At 38.5% G+C, this 12,198-nt stretch overlaps 2 protein-coding genes across 2 annotated transcripts; one reads left to right on the forward strand and one right to left on the reverse strand.

The window, feature by feature from the left end:
* Window positions 1-87: 87 nt before the first annotated feature.
* Window positions 88-3,402, reverse strand: LOC113737996 (pyruvate dehydrogenase (acetyl-transferring) kinase, mitochondrial-like). Its single transcript, XM_027265131.2, has 6 exons — window positions 2,659-3,402; window positions 1,801-2,059; window positions 1,516-1,696; window positions 1,149-1,296; window positions 835-1,048; window positions 88-413 (listed from the first exon to the last, which is right to left on the reverse strand). Exons 1-6 carry the CDS (start codon window positions 2,905-2,907, stop codon window positions 355-357), a joined length of 1,110 nt encoding a protein of 369 aa, XP_027120932.1. The 5' UTR covers window positions 2,908-3,402; the 3' UTR covers window positions 88-354.
* Window positions 3,403-4,987: 1,585 nt separating this feature from the next.
* On the forward strand, window positions 4,988-10,382 carry LOC113737998 (novel plant SNARE 13). The gene is made up of 10 exons (XM_027265132.2): window positions 4,988-5,642; window positions 6,164-6,256; window positions 6,609-6,702; window positions 7,364-7,401; window positions 8,270-8,367; window positions 8,934-9,013; window positions 9,097-9,153; window positions 9,243-9,335; window positions 9,415-9,489; window positions 10,061-10,382. The coding sequence occupies exons 1-10, from the start codon at window positions 5,560-5,562 to the stop codon at window positions 10,163-10,165; spliced, it is 816 nt and encodes a 271-aa protein (XP_027120933.1). The 5' UTR covers window positions 4,988-5,559; the 3' UTR covers window positions 10,166-10,382.
* The last annotated feature ends 1,816 nt before the right edge of the window (window positions 10,383-12,198 follow it).

A 12,198-nucleotide genomic window follows, 5' to 3' on the forward strand; every position in this document is an offset into this window, starting at 1 on the left:
ATCATACCATCTCAAAAGAATTAGTGTGAGGCATGGACATGGTCAACGAGCACCAAGACATGGAGTCTGTGGAGTGCCAAAACCTACTTGATCAAAAGCGTGTGAAGTTCATAAATGATCAGTGTCGGATTCAGCACTTAACCATGGAGCATTTCTGTCGAAGTGCAAGAATCCAAGGTGTCTTCTTCGTTCACCTAGAGATTGATTATATCTCATGGCAAGTACATCGGAATTATAACTTAAAAACTGAAGTACATCTGAACGGACATCATTATGTTCCTTGTGCTGCAAACTTGTATTTAATGAAGCTATGCAGCTACATGGGAGATAAAAGTTTTAATCATAGTCCTAAACTCAAGGCAAAGGCTCCTGCGAATCACCAAGCCGAGACAAGTGAAGGTAGGCATCCGTCCCTGAGATAGTAAAACACCAATATTCAGAACATCAGATTTACCTTTTATACTTAAAAATAACATAAGATGACAATTTACAGCAAAAAGAAGCACGAGATACAGTATAAAATAAACACAAACTGTGTCATTCTTCAATCAACATCCTATTCCTTCTTAAACTTGTAAAGGACAGGAACTTTAAAAATAGTGTATCTTTTAGTGACTTGAGTGCATTCTGATGACGGGGGTGTTGGTCGGCTGATATCCACGCATTATCACCATCTTAACATCGTCTAATCAAACATTCCTTCATCATAACATCTTAAGCCGTTACAGCGTAAATCTCAAAAGTTCTTAAGCAGAACTACAGGACTACCAGCAATCAGCAAATTTAAACTAGTTGGAAAGCCACCAGTTGCAAAAGAATTTAACAGTTACGCACCGTATCCCTCCATGGATATAATCTGTAAATCACCACCAAAATACCGAGCATACAAGCGGCTTATTGGAAGTCCATATCCATAACCAGCCATAGTTGTTGTATTGGCGATTCCCAGGTCCACCTGCTCATCAAGGGGATTCTTTGCAGTACTGTAGAGATATGTAAAAATTTTTGGAAGGCCACTTCTTGGAATTCCTCCGCCTTCATCAGAAACCTGTGTATCAAAAAAATAGTCAATGATGGATGGAAATGGAAATATAAAGCAGCACTTTGAAATACAAAACAAGAAAAAAGAAATATGGAAAAGGACGTGCCTTAATGGTAACATCCTCTATTCCGTCAGCGACGATTATACGAATAGGGGGTGCAACCTTGTCGGAATTCATAAACTGCTCTTGAACAGCACGCAAAGAATTCTTAACCAACTCAAAAACCATAAGATGCAGATGTGTAGGTACGTAACTGTAGCCAAAGCAGAACGCATTAATCAAGAGTGTGAAACAAACAGGACCTCAAAGCATCGCATTTCCGACTTGTACTACATAATGCAGCATACTGCCATAATACAGACTTTTGAGAAAAAGGGAAGAAGATCATGAAAAGAGGAAAAAGGGATCCGGCAATCCAAGCAGCAAACTTGAAAGACATGATCAAGAGCTAATTAGTCAGCAAACAACATACGGAAAGGTAAAATTAGGATCCCCATAAATATTAACATCTGGAGCACTGCCATACTCCCGGAAACAAATGCAGCGGGCATCCTCACTGGCATGTCGAGCAACCTCCACAGGAGACATCTTTGTATGTATATATCCCACACAATCAGGAGGAGGATTGGGATCATGCAAAGCCACGTGCTGCCCTGAGTTGAAACATATTAGGACCAAAAAAAAAAAAATCAATTTCAGTATATGTGTAGTTAAATGAGACAAAGTAGGCATGTAAAAAGTAGGATGTGCGGCTAACCAATGAGCATGCGGATCCCAATTCTTGACATATAAAAACGGTCTAGAAACTGGTGAATCTCATCCAGATCCTGATAGTCCACCTTGGGTTTTAGATCTTTCTTTAACTGCTGGACGCCCAAAGCCATCGTGGGAACAACATTGTTGTGCCTCACCTTAATCATCTTGATCATTTGAGTGAATTCAAGCTCATCGTTCTTGTCTTTTATCTCTGGAAAGGATCTAAGATCACGAAAAGAATCCAGATACCAATCTCGCACCTAAGGAGGGAAAACAATGATATTGTTAAAGGCAGGATGATTTTGGGGAAGATCCAGGTTTGGAACTTATGCTGACAAATGGAAATTGATCGCCAGCCTGATTATGCTTGCCAATTCAGAGCATGATGCCATGACAATGAATCTAGGGATGAGCAACAATATCAGTTCAAAGGAATTGAGCTACATTCGAGGATTTACTTGCTAAGCAACATTAGCAGTAGTTCCTTGTTACTCTGGCATTAAATTCCTACAAAGAAGCGATATGCCCCAATAAGACGGAATTAACAGCACATTTCAAAATCTTTCCCTCAAGGTCTCAAGGAAACAAAAGTGGGGTGTGGTTGGTGTGCTCTGGTAGAAGATAACTATATCATTACTCTTCTATGACTAGTTATGAATTATTTATTGTTCCCCACAATTTCTTGTAGAAACAACCAAGTGGAATGAAATTCCTCGCTCCTTGAAATGTCCAATCTTGAATACATGTTGTAGAAAAAAAGGGACCCCCCCCCCCCGGGTTTTTTTTGGGGGGGGGGGGGGGTGGGGGGTACGGAAAAGAGAAGATGCGGAAAAGAAAAGATGGGGAAAAGGGTACCTACTTTGAGAACGGCAGGTTTGGAGGATAAGCCATAGGGGAGGGACTGGAGCTCAAGAGCCCTTCTGGCAATCCTAATGGAGAGCTCGTTGTGGAGGAACTGAGCAGAAAGGAGGAGGTTGCGGGGGGTGGGTCGGGAGCCGAATTCCATCATGTACCTGAGACTGACTCCGGTTTGCTTCATTCCACCATATCTATGAACTTCTTCAAGCACACCCTTAGACAGCGTCTCCTGAAGCTTTTTGGCAGCCATAATATGCCTCTGGGTTCCCAGTATTTTCTCCCAACCAACCCAAATAACAACTTTTTTTTTCTTTTTTTGGTCCTTTTTTTCTTTGGGGGGGGGGGGGGTGGGGTGGGATTTGTTTCCCCCAAGCTTCCCAACAAACAATTTGTGAAATGAAAGAAAGAAGAAAGAAAGAAGAGGCGGGGGGCGCCCCTAATTTGATCAAAGAATTGGGGAGACAGAGAGAGGTAGACGTCGTCCTCCTCCTCCTCCTACTCCTAAGAAAGAATGAAGGAAGTTGGCAAAATTAAACATGCAGAGCCGGCTGAGTTTGAGAGGATTGAGAAGTAGGATAAATAAATAAATCAATAGCAGTAGCAGAAGGGAGGGGACGTACTTTTGTCTAGCGCTCACACGACTCACAAGTCACAAGACAAGGTGGTGCCGTGGTGGTGGTGGGTCATGGCTGATTGGTGAGAAGGAAAACGGAAACGGTGATGATGATGAGATTTGAGTTGAGGAATGAGGAAAAAACGAACCACACAACAAAAACGACCGAACGAATGAATTCGGGACGGACGTCTCTGCTAAGTAGCTGTAGATTATTAGTAGTTATTTACGTATTACCCCCTGAACCTCAGGTGCACTTGGATTTACGTACCCGTATTGTTTTGGATTCATTTGAGTTTTGATAGAAAATAGGGCGCACTAGTATCTCATTCTCATTGCTTTTTTTTTTTTTTTGGAAGTATTATTGTTTTCTATAAAACAAAAAAAATTGAAATATAGCAATTTAACGTATATGAAACGAAAAAGTGATTAAAAAAAAATATTAATGAGTGTTTTTTCATAGAAAACTGGGATCCAAAAATACTCGAGATTTCTTTCTCACTACCAATTACCACTATCCCTCTGCTTCCTTGAAGAAGTGTCCATAATAATTAATGGATTGGACAGATATAGGCACAAATTCTAAATGACTGACTTGTTTTGCAATTTCAAAGAACTTGTTTAAGGTTGACTGACTGATGGTTGGTTGGGTTGGGGCGAAAGAGGTTCAGGAAGACTTCCATCCATACTTGTGAAAATCTGTCCAATCTAATTCTAATGGGGAATGGGAGAGAAAAACCATCGTATCATGTTTAGATCAACAGTAGCAGCGCTCGGTAAGTTTACAAAACAAACTCGACTACTTCCCTGGAGAGACAAGGACGTTTTCAGACAACAAATGTGCAGGTACATTATTGTTTATGGGCCGCCGGATATCCCTTTCCACCCTCACCCTGTTCCTGTTCTTCCAAAACTGTGTGTGATTCCTCCTCCAAAAAGGTGCAGTTGTACCTGAGCTAACGCATTGCCACCAATTTGCAAGTAACTGAAAATCCCGTTTGGATTGCGATTTTTTTCAAAAAAATTACTACGGTTTTCGTGAACACATTTCCCTATCACCTTTTTATCTCACATATATTAAATCGCAACAGAAATTTTTCTACAAAAAATGCAATCGAAACGGGGCCTTAAGATCGATCACCATTTTTTCTCACCATAAATTTGAAAAGAGAGTAGTGAGTTGATGATAAGATGATGCCCCTGGCCTTCTCGGATCTTATGTGCTTCTCTCTTTTTTCATAGACCTTCAAAAACACAAAAAGGAAGAAAGAAGCACATCATAGTCTCGTTTTTTCAAAAGGGCAAATTGACAACACATGCATGCGTGACCATAAACACATTTTCGGCTAAATTAAAGAAAGAAAGAAAGAAAGATGATGTGAAGGATCTACAGGTGTTCTTTCTTTTATTTTCTTTGCACAAAAAATTTGCCTGAACCAGTTGACAATAAAATGATGACGTAATTGTAAGCAGGCAAGCATGCAGAACAAAGAAACAGGAAAGAAAGAGAAGAAAAGTTTGGAGCTTTACTACTGGCTTTTCGCAGACAGATAAAGGGATTTGGCAGAGAAAGAGAGGCACCCTGTAATGTAATAGTAGCAAATAATAATTAGTCTTTTTTTTTTAAAAAAAAAATATATTTATATATATAATTAATTAATTAATTAATACTAGAAGGAACTAAAATCAACTACCGGACCCTTGTCCGCCCCAGAACGCCCTCCGCCCTCCTCTCTCTCTCTCTCTAGGCTGGCACTGCAGAAGACCAGGCTTTGGGCTATCCTTCCTTCCCTCCTTCTTCTTCTTCTTCTCGCTGCTGTTGTTGGTTCTCCACGGCCCACGACGGCTAGGGGCTTTTGGCCGCATTTTGATTTCTCCTCCCCCTGCTGCTGCTGCTCTCTTTTCATTGTCTTTTTGTTCCTTTTATCCTCTTTACCTTCTACTATTTCTGATTAGGGTTCTGTTTTATTCTTTCACTATTTCCCACGATCAATATCTTGTACCAATTTTTACCATTCCTTACGAGTTTTTCGTTGTTCTGCATAAAAGGGATGGTCTGAGATTTTGGAGAAAAGCCGCATTCTCGTTTCTCTCTCTCTCTCTCTCTCTCTTTCTGAGGGAGAGGTGCGTGCTGAGTGCCGTGTACAAAAAACAATTTGGGATTTTGCTTCATCTTCCTTCTTAGGGACCCGAGGGATTTAGGGTTCCTTTCAAGCCAGCCAGACCATTCACAAAACCCCAAAAAAAGAGAAAAAAAGAAAAAAAAAGGAACATCATCAACTTACGATTATGGCCAACAATTTGGACTTGCAGATGAGCCCTCAAATGGAGCAGATCCACGGTGAAATCCGTGATAATTTTCGTGCCCTCGCGTAATTCTTCCAATTCTTCGTTTCTTTCCCTCTCTATGCAATCAATTAGTATTTCCTTCTCACTACGATTTATCCATCTTACGCGTTTCTCTCATTTCCACACTTTTCTAGGATGGATGCTAATGTTAATTGTGATAGTTATGCTTATACAACTTTTGCATGCCCAATTCTCTAACCTCTACATCGAACCCCTTTTCTTTCGTCATTTTTTTCTAAAGCCATGTCCCCGCCGCAATCTCATCAACTACACTGGTTTTTAAATGACTGTCACTAGTTATTTCTGATTCTTTGTGGTTGTGCCCAATTCAGGTTCTTAGTTATCCTAATAATCAACTTGCATCCTTCCTGCTGAATATAAACCTATATCTGCCTTTTACCTGTTACATGTACGTCTTAGCTCCCGTATTATGTATGCCGTACGTCTGAGATCATTTTCATGTTTGCGGTGCTAAAATTTATTACTTGCTTCTTTTGCTGCTGGATGATTGCTGATCAATCGCTCTTAACTCAAATGGGTTCAGAAATGGCTTTCAAAAGCTGGATAAGATCAAGGACTCCAATAGGCAGAACAAACAGCTGGAAGAACTTACAGGCAAGATGAGGGAGTGTAAAAGGTGACTGAATTTCCTTTTTTCTTCCTTGCTTCCCTTTGCATCCAGTTTTACCCACTACTTTTGGCATCTGAGTTTCTGTTTTCTAGTTGATTGGATATACTTGTGTCAAGGTTTTTATAACATGTATTTTACTCGATTCTTGTCACCTCATATTGGCTGTTAAAGCTTGTGAATGAGGAGGAAAGCAAATGAGTTCTGGATTAAATATGAATATTTGGTATGGGTACTGTTCATTACTTATTTGTTCTGGTATTGTTGTCCGAGAATTGAGCTGCTGAGTTTATTGGTTTGAAGCATTTTCGGGTTCCTGTGTCTAAATTTTCTTATTTTCCCCTTTTCATGATAATTTTAGGTTAATCAAGGAGTTTGATCGTGAAATTAAGGATGAGGAGAGTAGAAATCCTCCTGAAGTTAACAAGCAACTCAATGATGAGAAGCAGTCCATGGTGAGACTCTGGAATTTTGTCAAGAGCCAAATGTGACTAGAAACTGTTTTCAAAGGATGTTACGGACAAAGTGGTGCCTACCAACTTGTTTTTGTTTCTAATTGGAAGTGCAAATTCTTTAATGACATTTTTCTGAGAAACAGTCCATATCATAGTGTTTTTTGAAATATCTTTTCAACCTATTGTAGCTCCCATTTGAGGATCAAGATGACATAACATACCATTGAAAACATGTTTCACAGTGCAGCTCTTTCAGTTCTCATTTCTTCGGCATATAGTGCAGTAGCAGCCTTAAGGCTCTGTCCTGTAGTTGCTGGGCAATTTTTGTGGTGTCGATGACCTAGCTGCTTATTATACAGTAAGACTGAGGGATCATTTAAGGAGAACTTTTTGATCACTTGGTAAAAAGCTGAGTCTATAATCAAATGCGTGATTTACTTCTGTGCATGAGAAGTCTTGAATTTTTTGTAAAGACCTCTGGTTGGCCTGCTCATCTGTTGGTATAGACCATGTGTCATCTAAATATTAGGACCTTGTACTCCTATTCCGTAGGAAATAAATTTTATGCCAAGCAGTGTACGATTATGAGTTGGTTCAGCATGAGGATTGACATGCATGTGCCTCAAGGATTTTGCTATATTGAATTGCTTTTATTTTGCAGATCAAAGAGCTGAACTCATATGTAGCCTTGAGAAAAACGTGAGTTCTGTTGTACAGTTCTTTTGCTTCTTACACAATAATTTGACATATTAAGGATTTGTGTTATCTGAAGTGTATCATACATATAGAACTGCAAATCATTTATTTGTTTCTTTTATTGCTAGAAATATTTTCCAGTCTTGCCAGATAATTATCTACTTCCCTTTTTGATTCTGATTGCCTCTTAAATTGGTTACCTTGTCAACATCTTCCTCCATACGGATAGCTTTCTTTTCTGGTGGAATCTTACCACAGCGTCCACATATGATATTTTCTGTTGAGTAGAAACAGTGTACTTTATTGGCTAGTCTGAGAGTTTCTTACAATGAACATAAATGGTACATGATCTTTAACTAAACTTGTTCAGCATCCTATTGTTGTCAAACTCCCCAAAAAGCATCCCAATATCTTTGCTCAGGTACTAGGAGCTTACAATTTGCAAAAATAATCCTATTCTTGCACGATAATCCTTTTTCTTTTCTTGTTAAATGTGCAAACTGCTGATGGTGTTGCATCGCTGGTGTTGTTTACTATTCGTATTACCTGTATGTGGTTATACATCTGGTGGATTAATAGCGATGCAACAACAAATAAGAACAATGACACAAGCAGTTACACTTGCACGCGGTGTAGTTTTTCAAACCATTCTGTATGTCCAGAATCAAGACATGGATTTAGTGTCCTTGGAAAGATTAAGTATTTAGAACTTCACAATATTTTTATTTTGATTCTAAATTTCTTGATAATACTGTGTGAAGCCGATAGCAGTTGACTCCAACTGATGCTGGTTCTGCTGGTGTCATTAATTATTGGTTTGATAAATTTGTTTCTGTTAGTTTACCAATCTCTCTGTCTGGTGTTATTGCAGATATATGAGCAGTCTTGGCAACAAAAGGGTTGAACTTTTTGATATGGGAGCAGGTGCTAGTGAACCTACAGCAGAGGAAAATGTTCAAATGGCATCAGGTTACGCCTAATTTCTAATGCTGGGAGTATACTCTATTTTCTTAACTATGTCTATGTGGAGATGTTAAGACTAGGTTGTACCTATTATCTAATGCATGTGCAAACATTTTAGTTAGGGCTATGGCTTTTTAGGCTTCAGTTGTCATCCAGCTGCAGACTCTGTCTTATTCCTTTCTTATTTTAAATGTTTAAAAGTGAGGATAATTGGGCGCCTTTCATTTAAAAGTGAAGAATAGAAATTACTGTGCCCTTTCTAGGATGCATGATATGGTTGAACTGCTTATAAACCTGGCATGTGATTTTAATGCTGAGTGTCCTATCTTTTCCTTGTGTACCTAAGTATGTTTCTCTTCTGTCCTTGAGATTCCTTTTCAAAATCAAATATTGCGTAGGGAAGAACGAGAGGTAATGTGCTAGGCAGGCATTATTTTAATGTAATAGAAATGAGTAAAAGGTGCCTTTTGGGCGGTTAAAATACTTGTTTACAGATAGATGCTGACAATTTCTGAAGGAATATATGGGAGTAATATCAACATATGCTATTTACTCAATCAATTATTGTGCAGAGATGTCCAATCAGGAGCTTGTCAATGCTGGAATGAAGACAATGAATGAAACTGATCAGACCATTGAACGCTCCAAGCAGGTGAATTATGAACTTTGAGCCTGTGGCATGCTTTTAAGATGACACAGATTTCTCAAAATTATAATGTGACCACCAATTTGTAGGTTGTTCATCAAACCATTGAGGTGGGAACGCAAACTGCTACTACTTTGAAGGGCCAAGTGAGTAAATGCTCAATCTCTAGTTTTTGTTCATTTTGAGATTTTCTGGATCAAATTTCTCTGATCTTGTCGATACCAAATTCATACAGACTGAGCAAATGGGCCGCGTTGTTAATGAGTTGGATACAATTCAGTTCTCAATAAAGAAGGCATCACAGCTTGTCAAGGAGATTGGTAGGCAGGTATGTTTCTTGTGCTTTTCCCTTGATTTTCATATTCGCTACTCTTAATCTTATCGTTTGAGCCTCTCATGCTTTTCAGGTTGCCACAGACAAGTGCATCATGTTTTTTCTATTCCTCATTGTCTGTGGAGTAATAGCCATAATCGTTGTGAAGGTAATTTCTCTAGTTTTTGGGTTACGATGTTTTCAAGGAGTTGTTTTGCTATTTTTACATTATGAAACACAGCACCATCTTTAATTTTTGCAATGGCAGAACACTTATCATTGTTTTTCTTGGGTAACTTTCTTTTGTTGACAGAGGCGGCTTTGTAAGACTTGCCTAAAAGGATTCCACAATGATCTGAATACTGTTTTTATCTACCTTGACATGTTTATAAATGTTAGGCAGACACTATTGTCTGTTTAGGAAACATAATATTGCTTGATGCTTCGTCTTATCTACATTGAGACAACCGTTCTTAGCAGAGATTATGTCTTCTTTTCTTTTTTTGGTAACTCGTACTGTTTTGCTACGTGATTGTACCATAACTTGCTTGTTGTAGTGATATGCAACTCAAGCTGCAGTAATGAGATAGATAAATGATTGTTTTGGTGTTTTGGCTTTTTAAGCGCCTGTGTATCATAAATTTGCATGAATTGGCAGCCTTAGTACACTTTGAAATGTAAATAACTTGTTTTCGAGACCTGCTTGAATGCTGTATCTGACCTGAATTTGTGAAATTCAGATTGTGAATCCCCACAACAAAAGCATACGTGACATTCCGGGATTGGCTCCACCTGCTCCCACGACGAGGAGATTATTGTATCTGAAGTCGGGGACAACCTATTGAGTAAATTTTGTAAAATCAAAACAAAGGATGTCTTCAACCAAATTCGTGCTGTCCTGTGAGTTTCCTTTGGTGAATGTGAGAGATGATGTTTGCGGGCTGCTGTTGTTTTATAGTGCTAATCTATTCTTAACTCGAGATGTGCATATATCATATTGTGTTTTTCTATCTGTAAATCACGGGTCTGATTTATATATATATTTTTTCACATCCCCCTTTATTTTGCATTGTTGTCAAGGCGATGACTCTTTTGTGTAAGCTTTTTTGATCTAGGACTGCTGAAAATGTGTACGTATCAGATGCAAGCCTGTTGAACAGGGTGGATATGCACAGTGGTCTTTTAAGCCCCCTATATCTTTCCATGTGGTGGGTGGGTGGGTGGGTGGGTGGTTGGTTTGCCTTCCGGCAGCTATTCTCAGACGCCAATTTTCTGCAGTTGGTTGCATGAACTTACAGAATGTTTGTCAACTTGTAACCAACCTCTGCCTGATGTGAAATCATCTGTAGACGGTGATCCCATCTACAAAAAGTACGCACTCGAATTATGTACATACTGAATCTTTTGGGATTTTATGCTTTGAGGTTATTGCAAATGATGGCTAAATTAATTTATGACAAAATTGTGCTTCTAAATTAGGGCTGCAAACGAACACGAGCTATCAAATTCGAGCTGAACATAGAAAAATTTAACTTGGCTCGATCAAAGCTCAAGTTGAGCTTAGGTCTGCCAAATCGAGCTATCAAATTCGAGCTGAACATAGAAAAATTTAACTCATTAGTTCGCGAGTTGGTTGGAAAATATGTGTTATACAGGGAAATTACACTTTAAAAAAAAAAAAAAAAAAGAGCATCACCATGAACATGTTCGTAGACATACGTATACACTCATATTGAAATTGCTATATGCGTTAAGAGTATATACCACAAGGATTCTGTCGTGTATTAGACCAAGTAATTCAGGCCAAACACCAGTATAACTAAACATACCACTGATGCCCTGGTGCTATTAAGAATTAAGGTTTGCTTGTCTGTCCTCAAACTTTCCACCTGCTTCAGAAAAGCCTAATTAAATTAGTAACAACTAATTAAAAAAGCTATGTACTCCAATTACGACATCCTCTCGTCCGAATTTGCATGTTAACCTGTCTGGGATAATCTCCTCCTCGAATTTGGGTCCTGGGATGACCCTATTTAGATGACTGTTAAGCATGATCCTCCTTTCTTTTCTTCTTTCTTCCCCCCCCCCCCCGGGGTGAGAAAGGAGGCTTTCTAAGGTCAGTTACATTTCTAAACTCCTTTCCATATATGCTTAACATTGATTAAACTAGCTAAGATGGCCCAGAAGGGGCAAAAAAAGAAAAACAACATTGTGAAGAAGATTCCAACAAGGGTGCAAGAGCCCCGTTCCTTTTCGTTATTTTTTCAAAAAAGTAGTCTCAGCCGGCAGTATATAGTAAGGCCTAATTTGGGGTTGCAGTGCTTTTGGTTATTTTAAAAAAAAAAAAAACAAAAAAACGCCTCTAGGTGAAAAAAGAAAGTATTTTTAAGGCGTTTAGTGAATTTCATCCCATAAAATTAGGAGTGAAATTTTAGGTATTGAAAGTACAGTTAAAATTTGGTGCTTTTGGAATAGTTTTTGTATTTTACAAAATAAACTATTAAATTTAATTATTTTATCTTATATTATGAATGAAATAAAAAAGATAAATACATTTCAAAAATTTGAAATTACACATTATTTAAGGACTTATTATAAACTACATCTCCAAACAGTATAGTTAAAAACACTTAAGGACTTAATAAATGCTTTTATTAAAAATTCTATTATTATGTAAAGTTCTCTTTAATACGTTACCTCGACTCCCTAATCGTGATTGACTTGGGTATTTTTTAGTATCAACGCCACGCGTGTTTGTAATTAATTAGTAACCAACCACTTTGCAACTTCACCATTTGCATTAATTCTATTATCCCTCGGATGTTGACTGTGCACCAGAAAACAACAAATATACATATATGCTGCTGCGTCCGCGAGA

This window comes from Coffea arabica, chromosome 3e (assembly GCF_036785885.1).
Source record: "Coffea arabica cultivar ET-39 chromosome 3e, Coffea Arabica ET-39 HiFi, whole genome shotgun sequence".
Lineage (NCBI taxonomy): Eukaryota > Viridiplantae > Streptophyta > Magnoliopsida > Gentianales > Rubiaceae > Coffea > Coffea arabica.

Coding starts and splice junctions, on each gene's coding strand:
- LOC113737996 (XM_027265131.2), bottom strand. CDS start 2,907: ATGGCTGCCAAAAAGCTTCAGGAGACGCTGTCTAAGGGTGTGCTTGAA. Junction 2,060..2,658: donor CCAAACCTGCCGTTCTCAAA/GTAGGTACCCTT, acceptor TTCCCTCCTTAG/GTGCGAGATTGGTATCTGGA. Junction 1,049..1,148: donor TAGAGGATGTTACCATTAAG/GCACGTCCTTTT, acceptor TTTGATACACAG/GTTTCTGATGAAGGCGGAGG.
- LOC113737998 (XM_027265132.2), top strand. CDS start 5,560: ATGGCCAACAATTTGGACTTGCAGATGAGCCCTCAAATGGAGCAGATC. Junction 6,703..7,363: donor ATGATGAGAAGCAGTCCATG/GTGAGACTCTGG, acceptor TTTATTTTGCAG/ATCAAAGAGCTGAACTCATA. Junction 9,490..10,060: donor TAGCCATAATCGTTGTGAAG/GTAATTTCTCTA, acceptor TGTGAAATTCAG/ATTGTGAATCCCCACAACAA.